General features: G+C 31.4%; 1 protein-coding gene across 1 annotated transcript; it reads left to right on the forward strand.

Annotated features, from left to right (window-relative positions):
• Positions 1 to 2886: 2886 nt before the first annotated feature.
• On the forward strand, positions 2887 to 16148 carry meng (serine/threonine-protein kinase meng-po). The gene is made up of 2 exons (XM_085959453.1): positions 2887 to 3328; positions 14676 to 16148. Exon 2 carries the CDS (start codon positions 14704 to 14706, stop codon positions 15997 to 15999), a length of 1296 nt encoding a protein of 431 aa, XP_085815579.1. The 5' UTR covers positions 2887 to 3328; positions 14676 to 14703; the 3' UTR covers positions 16000 to 16148.
• Positions 16149 to 17396: the final 1248 nt, after the last annotated feature.

The following is a 17396-nucleotide window of genomic DNA, read 5'->3' on the forward strand; positions in this document are numbered from 1 at the left end:
TCAGTTAATTCTGTTTTGTATGAAAAGTTATTTCGGAAGAAATCCGTAATCCGATCCACTATTATTGGTTGCTAAGGAGGTGGTCCTAGCAACTAAATTATTAATATATACGTGCGTTACTATGGAAATCAAAATTACATTTCAGTATTCTATATTGTTGTTTGTTTGTTGCAAAATAGCAAAAAAATGATTTGTTGACAATTGCCTAAATTATTAATACCTACATATAATTTCAAGTCTGTATTATGATTCAACAGAAAATTTAAAAACGTGGTATATAAAAAGTTATTTTTATCTTGTGACTATTTAATACATCTCAAAACTGCAAGCATATTTTAACATCACGTAAATTTAAAATAAAATGTGCATAGCCGTGCCTATAATACACGTAATTTCTTATAATCACACGGAAACCAACTGAGATAAAACTACAAAGATTTTTGGTAAATTAGATATTCAGTGAATAAGATAATATTCTCTATGAAAAAGTACTACTATTCGCTTCGATTCGTATTGATGTGGTCAGCGAAGTATAAATCTCGGCAGGGCAGTAACCCATAAAAAGAAAATAATTCAATAGAATAAGTTTTTTCCTCAAATCCATATCGACAACCGTAAATATAGAGTCCCATAATATGATTTCTATGAATCCCAGAAGGTGATGGTAATATTTTATGACATACTTCAGAACCAATAAATCAGATTTATGACGAAGAAATAAAATTATGATTTCCTACTTCTGATTTGGGAGCCGATTGTTGTTTATGGCTTTTTAATGGTAATGATTTTTTTGTTATATCAATGATACCACGTTAAAAGGATTTGAGAGTAATTTTGGAAAAAAAAAACATTATTTAGGTAGAATGTAATTAATTATCAGTATTCCAAACGTCGGCAGAAATTATTTTATGAAAAAATACTAAATAATTACAAGATAAAAAGAACTTTTTACATACAACGTTTTTAAATTTTCTGTTGAATCATATAAACTTGACTTGACTAGCTTAAACGATCAAAAAAATTTGTATTTGATTGAAATAATACTGAAATGTCATTTGTCATAAAATACCATCGATAGCCGCCTTGTGTATAGAATAGACCCACAGTCAACAACTATTCATATTTAAATTGTATAAAAATTAACAAATGAAATTCTGTTATTTATTTTTATATATACTTATCATTATATCTGTCGACTTTGGCAAATTTATGATACGTGTAAAACTGAGTGTGCGGTGGCTGGACTGTATAGAAAGAGACACAGCATCCCTGAGACTGAGGCAGTGGAGGGAGCTTGCGGCAGACAGAGGGGAGTGGACACATTTCCTGGAGGCGGCCAAGACCCACATTGGGTTGTAGTGCCGATGATGATGATGATTATTTGATGGCACCATAAAGGTTGATTTATTTTTTATTAACTATACAATGTTTGTGGACGTGTTAAATAGGTTAAATTTATAATTGTATGTATTATCATGTTTCTTTAATATTTACATAAACACATGCAGTCTTTTCTACTTTCTTGTTATAATAGTTGTTATTTGTAATTAAGATATTTTTATAATTTTGTATTTGGCCACATGGCACATTGGCACATCGCTGTAATGCCGTAACACTCTTTTTGTAAATAAATAAATAAAAATAAATAAATAACAATATTATGATAATCTAAAACTGAGTTTTTTATAAGAAAACTTTGAAATTATAAATTCTTCCATTACACCAAGAATAGACAAAATGAAAAAACTCATAAAAATAATGAAACTCTATATGTTATTATCTATCTGGAAATAAACAATTTTACGTTTCATAATTTGACCAATTACCACATAGTAATTTTAGGATTGCTTTATTTTTTTATATCTATACTACTTATTATTAGCTAACAACGATTCTTGACCAAGCCGATCCCAATCGTAATTATTGAAATATTACAAATAAGTATTTAATTTAAGTATTGACTATATTATTTTATTTTATTTTATTGTGATAATGACATTAGTCATGATATTGTTATTATTTTAATGCTTACGGGCCCTTTTAATTAATTTTGTAATTAACGTGTTAATTTGCATTTGAAAAGTAATTAGCAAAAACACAATTTTGTGCGGCCCGTAAACAAATTGTTAAATTCTATGCATTATATTATAATATATTATTGAATATCTATGGTTTTATAGTCATTTACTATTGGCTTTTTGACACAATATCCCCAATCTAATGATAAGCACTATCTTAGCCTCACTCACTCGCTTTGCGTTTAGATTTTTGGTTGTAATATATTTTTATTTTTGCAATGAATTTCGAATAATTTTAACCCATAGCTTACGGGCCGCACAAAATTGTGTTTTTGCTAATTACTTATCAAATGCAAATTCACACGTTAATTACAAAATTAATTAAAAGCGCCCATAAGCATTGTAAGTACAATATAATTACATAAAATATTATATTTATTTTATTATTTCTGTCGGTACGTAAAAAAATAATGGCCAATGTTTTTCATCGCAATATTATTTTTCTGTTATATTGTAATAATCAATGACAATGCTACGTTTAACAAAAAAACAATGTTTTCCCACAATAAAGCATTGCTTTAGTTAGAGCCTACAGTATTTTCACGTGACCTTTCTTAGCCTTCCCACAAAACAATACGTCATTTATATTGTCCACATAGTTATTTAACAATTTACCACTTGACCCTACGTCACGTGAATACCGTAACAACAACGTGATGCAAACGTTAATCCAAAGGGAAGAAGTGAATTTTGTGCATGTGTCATCGGTACAGGAGAGAAAACTCGCCGAAGCGCGGGGAGGGTGGGCGAGACGCTATGACGTCAAACGGAACTCATATAAAAGTGTCCAGGCGTCGCGGTGCCAGTCAGTAAAAAGCCGACGCTCGCAGAGACCCGACGTCAAACATATTACTAAGGGACTGGCGCATGCTTTAAGCTTATAAACAAAACGCATCAAAGAACACTACCGCAGAAAAGCTCACTATAATTTATTATCAAGTGTTCGGGGATAGCTTTCTTGTATCAAAAGTGTCACAATTTATTAAATTAAAGAAAGACTTTGTTTATTGTTTGTGAATAATTGACTATTGAAATACAACAAGACATTTGCAGTGTAATTACAATATATGACTGAAAGATTTGTCGTTTGTGCATCAGTGACCGATTTCAGTTGGGAAATGCACGCGGAAAATCTTCCCGAGTGAAAATAAAACTTGGCAGACTTTAATCCTTTCAGTTAAACGGTGGCAGTGTCCTGTGGTAGATGCCAGGAACCCTACGGCCGGATATATTAATTTAAACCGTTAAATGTAAGTACCAACAGCTTATTTTATCACTGCATCTTTAAAATGTTTAATTATCAAACTGTCAAATTACGAAAACAATAATAATTATAATCATCTATAAAACTCGATTGAAAATTCACTCAATCATTATCAAATTATGGTAGCAATTCATTTTTACTCAAAATCTACTAAACTGAAATACAATAATATTTATTTATAAATTTATGTCTTTCTTGTAAATGATTTTATGTTATAATTACTGAAGCATTAAATCGCTTTAGTACTTATTTAAGAGTAAAGTTTATACACTACTATTTAAATATCAGTCAGATTTTAATTGTTATAATATTGATATAATTACTCCAAATGGTATTTTTTAAATAATGATTATTTTATTTTCCGGATTTTTTTTCTGACTATAAATGATTTTGTTGGTTTTTAATTATATTTTTCTATTTTACTTGAATACGGTTTGCCTGAAATACAATAATTCTATCAAATATAAAAAAAATATGAATAATGTCCTCTGAAATTTAACGAACGGAAAAAACCTTCTATTTGAATCAATAATCAATATTTGTGTCTTGAAACTTTAAAGCAGTTTAAATCAATATATTACCATACAACCTAGATGAGCTTTTATGAAGTCTATATTTAGATTCATAACATACCCATTCTTTCATCAGCATTATTTAAATGTTAGATAAAATATTCCATGAATAATATTATTATAAAATGTCTCGCATCTTTCTATATGTTAAATAGAATTAATTTCAGCGTTTCAAAAATCCTCCACAGAGGATAAGGTCATAGGTCGCCTTTAATTTTGTTCCAGACCCGGCGCAGGCGTACTTTTTCCCCAGACGGCTACAGAATGCCTGCTTCGCATTTAATCTTTTAGGCGATTTAGAGGCCGACGATTTGAATCTTATGAGGCTTTACTTGGCTAATCCAAAGCAATTTAGCTGAAAGCGTTCAGGGTTAAGTGGGAAATTCAGCGTTTAAAACGTGTTGATTACACAAAACTTAATTTAGTAAAAGATATTCTTGCAGAATACGGATTTAAATTATAAACTTAAGAAAAAAGCTTCATTTATTTCATGGAACTTCACTATACTAGTTTAGAATAGCGAGAATATTTTTTTATAACGATTGTGGAAGCTTTTTATGTAAGTAGTATTTTCAACCGTGCACTCATTACTATGTATCTGAAGATATTCTGTTTTTAATTAAAAATCAAAGATGCTGTGCTGAAAATGTGTTAGCGACTTTATTATGAAAAGGGCGATTTATTTAGAGTGTCATCTTCAGCACCCCAAAAGTGCGTCAGCATGAGTTATTCTATGGCAAAGTTACAACTTACTATTGATATAGAAGGCAATAAAAAATATACTACCAAAATTGCACTAAAGTTGAAAATTCTCACTAACGTTCTTTTTTCTTAGCATAATCGATATACTTTTACTAAGATTGTTTATCGTATTAACCACGTAATTAAATGAGATTAATTGAAAACATGGTTTTATCTGCATATTTTTTATCCAAAAATATTTGCGAAAACTCGCACCCCATGTCTACTAGGTATTATTATAAAAATATTATTAAATAACTGAAAATGCAATAATATATAATTATAAAGAACCCAAACACTTGTAACTGTTAAGAAATCATATACCTAAAGGAAGTTACTGTCTTTGCAATTAATTTACGTATGAGTTTTCATCGATTTTATTAGAGACAGTAAGCTATTATAACCAATAAACTACATAATATTATCGAATAGAATGTGTAAGTATTTTTTTTAATAGAGGAGGTGACTGATACTCTCACATATTACATATAAGCGTATTGATAAATATATCATATTATTATATACCAAAGGTTACCAACTGGTTTTTCATCGAAAGCATACTAATTATGAAGAAGGTATTGGCGTGCATCTATTTCTTGATGATGCCTCAACAATGTTGGAGAGTAAAAAATAATATTTTATACAGGTATCTTACCTACCTAAAAAAAGGCAAAGGCAGTTTTTTAAATATTGATAACAAGTAAAACGAATTGCACAGCAGGCTACTTCTACTTTATTTGAAGAACGTGTAAGAAGAGAGGTACGAGTTTTTTAAACATAATTTACCAGATTTTATCAAGGAAATATGATGAATTTCTAGAGAGGTTATTTTTCAGATTACTTGGTCATTTGTAAATTAAAGTTTGTTTATTTCATGCACCAAGACACCGATAATAAAACGTAATTAACCCCATAATAATATATACAGTTATTTTTGTTTATCTACATTTTGCTACGGGTGCTATTGAGACTAATAGGAAATAATTACAAGATAAAAAGAAATTTTTATATACGTTTTTAAATTTTCTGTTGAATTATTATGCTCAATATGCTCAAACTTGTACTTGATATTATGAAGTAAATAAAAAACAAAAAAAAACAAACAAACAGATATAGAATACTGAAATGTCATTTTGACATTTCATTTTGATTTCAATAGTAACGCACGTATATAATAATAATTTAGTTGCTAGGACCAATAATAGTCTTTTACTTTTTACGGATTTTTCTGAAATAACTTTCCATACAAAGCAGAATTAACTGAAAATTAATTCAATTCTGCTTATAGATGGCTAAAAGTATTAAAAGAATGCATTAGCATCGTGTTCTGACATATTCTAAAAGTTTCAAATGTCTAGCTGGTCGGGAAGTTAGGTAAAAATCGATTGCAAGATTTGTATTAAACAAACAACCACTGGACAAACAAGAATACGAGCTGATAAAAACGTTGTAAAATTCATAAATCGAATAAAAAAATATTGTTAAAATCTGTTTGTGTTTTCTGCTTCACAGCACGGTTTAGTTTGAAAGTCACCGCACGCCACTGTATCTCACATATTATGATATATGGGATACAACTCAATTCATGAACTTTATCAACGAGTAAATAAACCGAGATAAATCCGTCTTTGGTTTCAAACTCCCTGAAATAGTTTCCAAACCAAATAAACCGACCCCATTAAACGTGTTACACAGGTAACAAAACTCCTAAAGGGAAGGGAATTAATCAAATTGTTCTGTTGGTTTTCCCGCCCCGAGTGGAAAATTCCCCTTTGAAGTGATTTACGGCTAAACGCTACGAAAATTTTCCAAATGGGGCCCGAATCGATACAAAAGCTCGCTGTCAACTATGTTCTAAAAATAACACATCGAATCAAAGTGGAAGACAGGCTCTGGGTGCTAGGGGGTAGGTCCGCGGGGCGCAGGGACAGAAGGGAAAATACCGTCTAAAATGGAAGGCAAACATAAGCTTGTATACTGAACGAGACAAACAATTCACAGCAAAGAATGAAAAGTCAGATAATATTTATTTCGATTTAAAATAATTCATAATCTTAAATATTTACAGGATTGTCAAGTGTTTTTGATACAATTTGACAAGCATTATTAAATTTACATATTGATTAAATGTTAATTCTAAAGAATTGGAGTATGGAATTACTTTTTAAATAATTGGGTAAAATCCAAGATGATAATATTATAACAGAAGACTGATAGAGTTTTTATATCATAAAAGTTTGTGGACTCTATGGCATTCAATTAATATTAAATTTGTAACCGTTTCTTCAATATTGGACATGTCGTTCAAAATCAAAAATTCAGTGGCGATTTTCTTTGACGCAGATGACGCAATCAATTCGCCAGAAAAAAGGGGGCCTCGAAACAGTTAAAACCAGTCATATAATTATTAAATTATACATAAATATTTAATAAACAAATGGGTTTAAAAGGTTACCCAAAGCGTATTCACTCAAACAGAAACGTACTTATACACAAAAAATAAACCAATAGTATTATTATAATGTGTCATCCTGAATAATGCTTAATTATTTTTCGTTAAAGGAAGTAAATTATGGTTTTATTTAATTTTTTTATTCAGTTGTCGGGCATCGATTTTCCTAAACCCCCCACTAATTTTATTGTAGCGAATTGGTGTCAATATTGTAATGTTCATTTTTTAATATTTTTTGTAAGTAATTTAAATTCTCTAGGGTTAGAGTCTCTATCCATCAGTCAGTGTTGAAATTAAATAATGACAAAATTTCAGTCAGTCGAAATTTCTTAATAATATTCAAATATAGAATGGACATTTGCCACGCGCATTCGTTGATAATTAGTAACAATTAATATTATATTGCTCAGAAAACACCTTTGAAATAATAGTCGGGGACGAGTTGTCTACCGTCGGCTGGGTGTCTACAAGGGCGGCACAGGCTTAGGGGGTGAGGTAAACATAAATAGAATAAACGAGAAGGAGGCACAGCCAAATTAGAATCAAAATCGATATAGTACGTACACAAATTGCTGCTATGGAAAATTATTAACGATTGTTATCATTTAGCTCAAGGTACTCGTACGAGGATAAATCGTTAGGGAAAACTAGATACCGACCAAATAATTATTATTTATTTAATAGTTGCGCTGCTAAAACGCCAGTAGGTACGTATTCAAATATAGAAAAAATATTTACATTAAAATGCGATAGATTAGTAACTTCTAAAATTCGTATTAAATCATTGGTCAGATTAGTCTAATACCCGGCTTACACGTGCATGAATTTACTGCTGACAGTTCGTCGTATTATCACGGCCATAACAAGAAAATGCACGTATAAACATGCATTATCGTGCAAGTTGCAAGATTGTATGCATGGATCAAAAAACTTCAAAAGCTCTGTGAATTTTTACGCAATAGTTGGAGCTCGCATGCGCTGTATAACGATAGTGGCGAATCTACCGTAAATAATACGAACTACACGAGTTAAATATTTTTGACGTTTACTAATTTTCACAATCTGTCAAATAACACCATACAATGACAACATCGCATCTTGCTAACGCTAAAGTAATGAGATTGGCGACTTTTACGTGTAAATAGTTATTATCGCAGTTTAAAATATACACTATTGGCGCCAGTAAATCCTTGCACGTGTACAACATACGCTATAACTAATTTCTCCGTGCTTTGAAGACGTGTGGAAGATTTAGATTTAAATAAGTTAGGCCGTAGGTATAAGCTCGAATAAATTTTCGTGCATCACTTGGTGTTGCTGTCCACAGTGACTTTCTTATTCATTTCATTTTCTAATCTTTTACCTCAATCCAATAGATAATTTTCGTCACCAGGATCAATACATCATTTATTATGTATTACCTTTGAGTTCTGACATTGAATTTAATATCGTTACATTCGAGTCCATAAAACAAGCTGTTAACTTTATATCCACTACCCCATCGTGCACTATAATATTATACGACACAAAACCACCCCACGATAATATCTTTCTACTGAGCACTATAAAACTCTGGTACTGTATTATAAAATAGAAATAATAATACTGCTGTATTGTAGGCATTGAACATCTTTCTCTTAGGCTACAAAATTATGTACAGTCGAGTAGCTAAAGTTTAAATAAGACCAAAAAGTTAAATAAAAGACAATTGTTTCATCAAATAGGTACGCGCCTAATTATAAATGGCAACAAACTCCCTTTAATCAAAAGCAAGTAATAATTGGATTGTTAAAAGGTTTCTTCTTTCGACTTTCGGCAGAAGGAAATGTTGATAAAATGTTAATATTTCCGAATGAGCGGCCATACTAAAAGCATTGTAGTAAGACAGACGATTTTCAATTAATTTATCTAGAAACTTTTTCAATTAGTAAATAATTTATTTAAATACATTTAACTTTATTGTTATAACAATGTTACCATCGCAATATTGATGTTTACTGTTTATATTATACGATTTTGAAATAAATCAGTAAACTTAACTCTTCGGGTTATTGAGCTTAAAGTTTATTGACGCATTTGAAGTACTTCTATGTTTCCAGACTATCTAAGTTTCTGAGCTTTTAGTGCAATGTAATTAAATGTAACCCCTCCATATGTACCGTTATATTCTTAAAATAATAAAAACACTTTTTAAAATAATCTGCAATAATTCCGTTTTGTACAGCAATTAGCAATAAGTATTTAAAATAATAAAAAATCTGTAGGCAGAATAAATACGTCATCTAAAGTTGGTCAAAATATGACGATCGTCAACGAAATGACAGGCGTATAGAAAGTCAAAAAAAATGAATGAATATCACCCAAGTGCTAGATAAAAAGGAATTGGACACTAATATTAAATGAGTCTTCGTGATAATAGCACCCACGCTACAATTGCTTTGATAACATTTTTTCATCAAAATGCTAGAATAATTAAAATAAAACACAAATTAAATTAGTTACAATATATTCCACATAATTTAATAAAAATCGATCATGAACACTTAACATTAAAAAAGTATTTTAAATCAGTTTTATAAAATCTCAATTTTAGGTACCTGTTTACTAGGAAACAAAAGTATTTAGGTAGATACAGAAATAATAATTATACTTTAAAAAATAACTACATATTTTAAGCCTCATGATTGTAACATTGTAATGTAACAATGCGGTAAATACGTATTTCATAACAGCTAAATCAACATGAACGAAATATTCCATCGAAAATGTTTATTTACCGTAAACTGTTTACCGCATTGCATTCGAACTGGGTACATGTGCGCAATAACTATAAAATATAATAATTAGTGCACTACTTTCGTCACTAAACGTTAAAATATATTATTATGATCACGTTTAGGGAATCCAATCCCGAGCTAAAATTCTGATCCCGGGATTTCGGGATTACAATTTGACAATCCCGGGATTGGGATTTTTTTCCATTGTTAATATAAAATTTTTATATTTACAAATAACATTGATAAAATCGGTCAAAAATGAATCTAGTATAATTTATACTATTTAAGACATTTATTGTTAATATTGTATACGTTAAATCTTGGAAATACACAAGTTTAATGGAGTAAATAATATTGTAATATAAATAATAATGTGAATTTAATATGAGATTGCTATTTCTGATAGTAAAGACATAATGAATAGATCAGCGAGATTTAAAATAGTAAAGCAAATAATCATGGCGTACTTATGGCCTTTCCGCTTCATAAATCTAATTAGTCAGCCAAATATGAAACTGCCGTAAAACGTATGATATCATGGTGGAATTACTTTGTTAAAAGTGCGAAGCATTGTTTTTTTACCAATCTTTCTCATTTTTAATAACCTATGTGAAAAAATAAAATGAATCGGCAACCTACACATCAAACTTCATTCAAACTCAGTTTATTTCTAATGTAGTATTTTGAATTAAAAGTATTTTTTCTGTTATATTTTCCATAAAAATTGATAAAAAAATCAATCCCGAAATCCCGGGATTATGTTTATCAATCCCGGGATTCATAGGTATCGAAAATAGCTCGGGATCCCGGGATCCCGGGATTGGATTCCCTAATCACGTTATGTGCTTTCATAGTAAGCTGCCGCTACGGGGAAAAAAAGTGTGTAACTTAACCTTATAATTGCGCAGATTGCGATTTCTTCTACTGCACAGTAGGGTAAATATAATTATTTTTAAACGCGAATTAGATTATGGTGCATGTCGCTGACTATCACGTGACGTCACAGTAAGCTGCCGCGAAAAAGTGTGTAATATCGTATTTCTTGGTGTTTAAAACGTTATCAGACTGATGCTCCCATCCCGTAGCACATTTTGAACCATTAAACGAATACTGTCAGTTAGCAAAATTACCAGAACAACAATGAGGTCACCTCAAACGTACCGCGCTGCATCGTCACGCTGATCACTAAATGAACGTTTTTTATCATTTTCCACATGCCTACACATTTTCGACTCATGTCAAAATCGCGTGTTCTTTGTTTTTAGTGATTTTTTCTGTCGATTTTCTATTAAATTATTACCTTTAGTCTGCAGGTTGGGTTTTGTTCAAAATATTATCTATGTATGCAAGATGCAATATCGCAAGGAATTTTAACGTACGCACACGTAGAAACTGTTAAAATTAATTGAAATTAGCATGAATAATGAATAATAATTTATAAAACTAATGCATTAGAGTCAGCACTCTCCATCATTGAATGTATAGAGATATAGATCATAAAAATATTCTGCGGAATAACTAAATCATAGACACATTCATTTAGAATGAAAACGTTACATGTCACATTTTTAAAAAAAGTGGCATAAGTTGCAAAAATCTTCATATTACCTAAATACACGAATGTAAGGCAGCTTTCTTTGTAGTTTTTTGAAGACAAGTTTTGAAGACAGTTAAAATATAATATTTATTTTACATACAAACTATTTATTTTTATAAGAAATGGAAGAGATTGTTTTCACTATTTTGACTAAAACACAATAATTGTGACTTGTAAGGTTTTCGAAATACAGCATTCAAATATGTTGTCACCGTGACAGCATGCGACAGTACGCGACGTGAATCATAATGTATTTGAACCTTAAACTTTCCGTGCCGCAGCCTGACTGTTACTGAAGGGGTCTCATGTGAAATTTTTTCCGTTTTCGTTTGCCTTTTTCATTTTGCTAAGCATCTCTCCGCTGTCCAAATTGATCCAAAATATACACAAACGGAGAGAATTTCTCTCACTCCAGCAAACTCAAGAGCGGGTTAGAGAAAAATCTTAACAAAATAATATCGTGTAGGCAGCAAGTCGGGTGCCGTAATCAACAGTTTTATTTTTTTCTCCAAGTGGGCGTTCATACATACGTTTCTTCTCACATCGGCAAAATATTTATATTACAGCAATACCGCTGGAGAACTTCGCGTAAATAATTCACACTGTTGGTACTATTTGTCCGGTTTAATTGGATTTTCGAAAAAATAATTATCTTGGCACGCTCAATTGCAGTTGGGAAACATGTTTATCTGGTAAGGATCACAGCCAAATTGATATTATTTATCAATGTTTTGAATGTCGGGGCTCTTTCTAATTTTAAACATTTCAACTTCGGAAACCAAATAGTTAAAATATAGCACCATTTACCAGTCTTTACTAATTGACTAACAAATAAACCGTGTATTTCATTAGTACTCATAAAACTTCAATAATTGTAGATAATTAATTCATGCAATGTATAATATGTAGGTATACATTAAAATATATATATTTACCTAGTATATAGAAGTGGCGAAGGATGTAGGTAGGCTGATAAAATCCACTATAAATAGTTTGTCAGTCATACGTATTTGTTTTCAGATGGTGTTGGTTAGTTTATAAAATTCAATTAAACCATGCGAAAACTAAACCCTAATAGATAATAGTCAAACAATACTCGTCTATCTGTAAAATATCTAAAATAATGCCATTAATTCATACATAATTTTGGATATTTTATAGATAGAATAATATTTTTTATCTATTATAGTTTGGTTTAGGTAGGGTTTAAAGAATTAAAAGAAAATAACCAACAGCATGTGTAATATGTATTTCTTATTCATCGAAAACAAATCAGTATGAATGAAAAAGTGTGCACAATTTGGTCGGATCGCCCAAAATATACCAAAACTATTATGGTTTGGTTTTGGCAGGGTTTAATTGATTTAAAAAAAACTAACCGAAAACATCTGTAAATTGTAGTCTTAGTTCAATAAAAACAAATACGTATGGCTAACAAAGTTTAATGTGCACTATTTATGTCGGATCTTAACACCCTACCTCCACCCCTCGCCACTGTCATTTACATACTTGATTTCGATCACAATTATAATAAATGGCGATGGTAATATACATACTAAAAATAAGGTTAACCGAAAACTGTATTTTAATGCCCACAATAGATATATATTTTAATTGATAAAAGTCTACTACTATATTATAAGAATTCCTATAGAATGTTTTAAATTAATTTTCTATAAAGCAATCAATAGTATTAATATTATACTAGCAGAGCCAGCTGGCGGTCGCCAGTATGTCTCGATAGGTCTTGCAGACGGCTTATATTATATTAAAAAATCTACTTATTAAGAGTTTATTGATTTGTCTCGTGTCTAAACCATTGATTTACAAGCAACAAGGAAGGCTCCGCAAAATCCGTGAGAGTTCGCAAAACTTACGATAAAGGTTTAACTTGAAAAGGGTTTATCGTAAGCTATTTTTATACACTTTGAAATTTAAGTTTGTCAGATATCGCATTATAATTACTAAAAGTAGCGAAAGTTTTACTGTTTTACTTGAGACGTTATACTGTATACGATAAAATGACAGCACATTTTTGATTTATTGCGGTACTGTTTTCTTTTTAATTAAGTTTGTTTTTACTGGTCATTCGTTATAGACAATATTGTGTAAGACGTATCCGTAGGTATTCCCCGAGATTTTATAAAATGTTTCAACTGTTTCGCTGATTCCGCAATGAACCTACGATGAAATCAATTGAATATACCTACCTAACATAGATTTTAGCCATTCCCTTAAAACTTAAAACACTTTTCTTCATTCAATCTTCAAATGGTTTATCTCTAGCTTGGCTCACATCTTTACTGCTACAATTTTCAAGGGCCATAGCTAAAGTTAATGCAAATTTCATTCGCATTGAATTAAAAGCAAACACCTAACATAAGTATGTGTGTTTACTTGCTCTGGAAAAACATGGTACCTGTTTGCCAGAGGCTATTAAATGATTTTACTAGCACCGCGCGTTATTTTCGGAAACAACTCATTTCGAATTATAAATAAGACGAAGACGTATTTTACGTGTTATTGAGCATGAACTGAAATAATTCCCGCCATTTCACAACTAGTTGTTCGAATAATCACTCTTCAGCTACGACATTTAGAATTTGACAGCAATTAGATTAGTGATTAATTACCAATAGACCCGAATTTACAGTGAGACTAACGGGCTTATAAGCCAGGCCTAAAAAATAATAAACAAGGCGACTATCGACCGCTTAAGTGATAGTATTTATTACATACATATTTGTATTGAGGTATTATAATTGTTACAATAAGTTAACCGTCTAAACAGTCAAAACTGTGTATCTCACTCTAAATTTTATCACAGCTAACAGAGGTGCTGTTAAAATATAAGAATACTTTGATACAAACCTACCCTAACTTTGATAATGTTTATCATGTCTTTATCACTTTAGCGGTCGATAAGTATTTATAGAATAGACCCACAGATTATCACAAATTAAATACACCAACGATTAATATTAATCATAAGTTCATAAGTATTCACTTCCAATAAAGTAAATTGAGTCTGAACAAAACAATAACACATAATCACGAGAGTAGGTACCTACCTACTATTTTGAACTCACTATTTATTTTTTTCAAGTGTGACCGCCCAAACCTGATAATTATTACACCAATGTTGTATGTTTATAATACCATAAAACTAAATATTGTTTCTCTTTTATTTGCAGTTGGAGCCGATCGCAGGCTCCTCGTTCCATGAGAACACTCCTGTTTACCGGTTACGTCTTCGGTGAAGGACAAAAACCCACGTACACCAAGCTGAAGCAGCAGCACACCATCGACATGAAGCTGTCCGAGAAAAAAGAACCAGAGAGGAAGGACAGTTGCACGGGCTACCAGCTCTGCCACTCCATTTCCAGCGGAACTGTCAACAACATACATCGAATCCAAGATGTTCAACTGGCTGACATTGAAATGGACGATGTCTACGATATCCAGAAAGTCCTAGCAGAAGGATGTTACGCCAGGATACTTCTAGGAAACCATAAGAACACAGACTCAACTGTCGTTTTAAAAGCGGTTTACGCAGAGTTATCCTCAGTCAAGGATTTCTACAGAGAGTTCCATTACTCGTACCACCTAAGCCCGCACCCGAATATAGTTGACAGTTACAACGTATCTTTCAAGTGCGACAACTGCTTCGTGTTCGCGCAGGAATACACGCCGCTCGGCGACTTGGCCGGGCACGTCAGGGTGGGCGGGCTATCCGAGGCCGCATGCAAGCTCATAGGCAATCAATTATCGAGTGCTCTGGACTTCATGCATTCTAAGGAGTTGGTACACAGAGATCTCAAGCTGGAAAATGTATTAGTTTTTTCGGCGGACTATTCCAAAATTAAACTGTGCGATTTTGGCGCCACGAGAAAAGAAGGAACTATGGTTTCAAAGCTCAGATGCAATTGGCTGCCGTTTTTGCCGCCAGAAATTTACGAAACAATTAAAAATGAGAGATACATCTGTAAGACTTCAAGTGATAGCTGGCAATTCGGAGTAATTCTATTCGTATGTTTGACAGGTTGCCCGCCATGGCAAATGGCTGACGGCATCCAAGATCCGAATTACGCGTCATTCTGCAGATACCAGAGAAGAAAAACTACAAAAATCCCATCGCCGTTTAAGAAATTTTCTCCAAGATTACTCCGAATGTTCAGAAGAATCTTTGAACACAAGCCAGACAGTCGAGCGCCCGTTACTGAGGTCTTGAAATACATGAAAGATACGTGGATCGAATACAAGATACAGATGTCGAGCTCGTGTTCGCAGATTGTCAGTACGAGCACCCTGGTCCAGGAACGGAAGGATTCCCTCAAACTATACATACGAAACCCTGACGGGAGTCGAAACTCTCAAGAAAATAATAAAAATAAATTAAATAAACTCATGAACAATTACGGACTTGAAACGACGATAGATCAAAAAGCCATTTCTCAAAGAGTCTGGGAATGGGTTTTGTCTTGTGACGTTAATGCAGAACACGTGGAAGGGATTTAGAGAAATAATACTAAAATAAATTTCTCCTCATATACCTACTTACTCCAATTAATTTTAATATATGTACAAGAGACTTTATAGTAATATTTAAAAGGAATATTGTGTCAGATTCCATCACTAAATTAATTAAAAGTATCAATAAAATAATTATTAAGTAGATAATAGATGTTAAATAGTAAAGGGGACCTATGGTTAGAGATATTAAATTATTTTATATTTAAAATAATATAATACCTATTGTTAACAACTATTTTTTAAGGGTGGTCATATTGTCATCATTTGACTAGATACCTTTAAATTAATTAATAATATCATGGTACATCATGATTATTTTGCTGTCTTAGTTCAAAACTGCAATAACTGAAATTTCACATAAATAACAGTTTTAGCAAATAATGGTACCTCCTTGTTATAGTCGTGGATAAAACATGACCGATGCATGCGCATTACGTGTAGAAAAGGTTATCATCCTTGCTCTACGGTGGCCTAGTCTGGCTACCATTTTGTTTCGGTGTGAAGGTTTTTTAATTAGACCAGTATTGCTATAAGTCATCTGACTTAGATGGCAACGGATCAGGAGGTACTATAAACAGGTTTATCGTATTTGTTAGTAAGTCATTGCTTTGTTGAACTAAATCACTGACATGTCAAAAAAAGATATAATATGTGAGTGAATGTTTAAAATATATGTAGATTTAATGAAATATCTCAATTTTAAATTATAATAGCATTTATATCCTACATTTTTGGTGTAGCAGTATATTAATATATATTATCATTGTAGACTAGCAAAACAATAATATAACATGGTGCATGAAAAAACTACAAACTATATTGTACTCTCATAGATGGCATTCATTCAAAGAGATCCTTATAACAGTTTGTTAAATAATATAATTACACAGTCGTTCCAAACATCAATTTTATGTAACGTGTAATTTATTAAGAAGTAATTATAATGTAATATCATACCTACTCGTCAATGATAGAATAAATTTGTATTTTTTGGTCAATGATAGGTTAAGTAGTCGGTATTTTTAATTTTATTTTGTTGTATGATGTGATCTCTGTGAGATCGGGATCAGAAAATGTACCTTATTATGATGTTCTTGTTATTTTATGAAATAGCATTGCAATACGAATCCATAGTTTAATAATTATTGTTAGTATTTAAACGTAGTTTCGGATTTTTTTATCAATGTTAACAGTATTTATTTATGTATAAGATGTTTTATACTTGTCTAGTAAAAAAAATATTTAACTAATTTATTGTTTTACTAAAAAAACCTGTCCTATCCCAAAGATAATAACATTAATGAAGGGATTTAAAGAGCCCATTCTGTTCAAATGACAATTATGTTGCATTGAGCAAGAGATCAATCCACAAAGAAACAATA

The sequence above is a fragment of the Rhyacophila brunnea genome, unplaced genomic scaffold (genome assembly GCF_057557595.1).
Source record: "Rhyacophila brunnea isolate RB1 unplaced genomic scaffold, BYU_Rbru_1.0 scaffold_9, whole genome shotgun sequence".
In the NCBI taxonomy this organism is placed as follows: Eukaryota; Metazoa; Arthropoda; class Insecta; order Trichoptera; family Rhyacophilidae; genus Rhyacophila; species Rhyacophila brunnea.

What these genes read in the sequence shown, in the direction of transcription:
- meng (XM_085959453.1), top strand. Translation starts at nt 14,704, where the DNA reads ATGAGAACACTCCTGTTTACCGGTTACGTCTTCGGTGAAGGACAAAAA.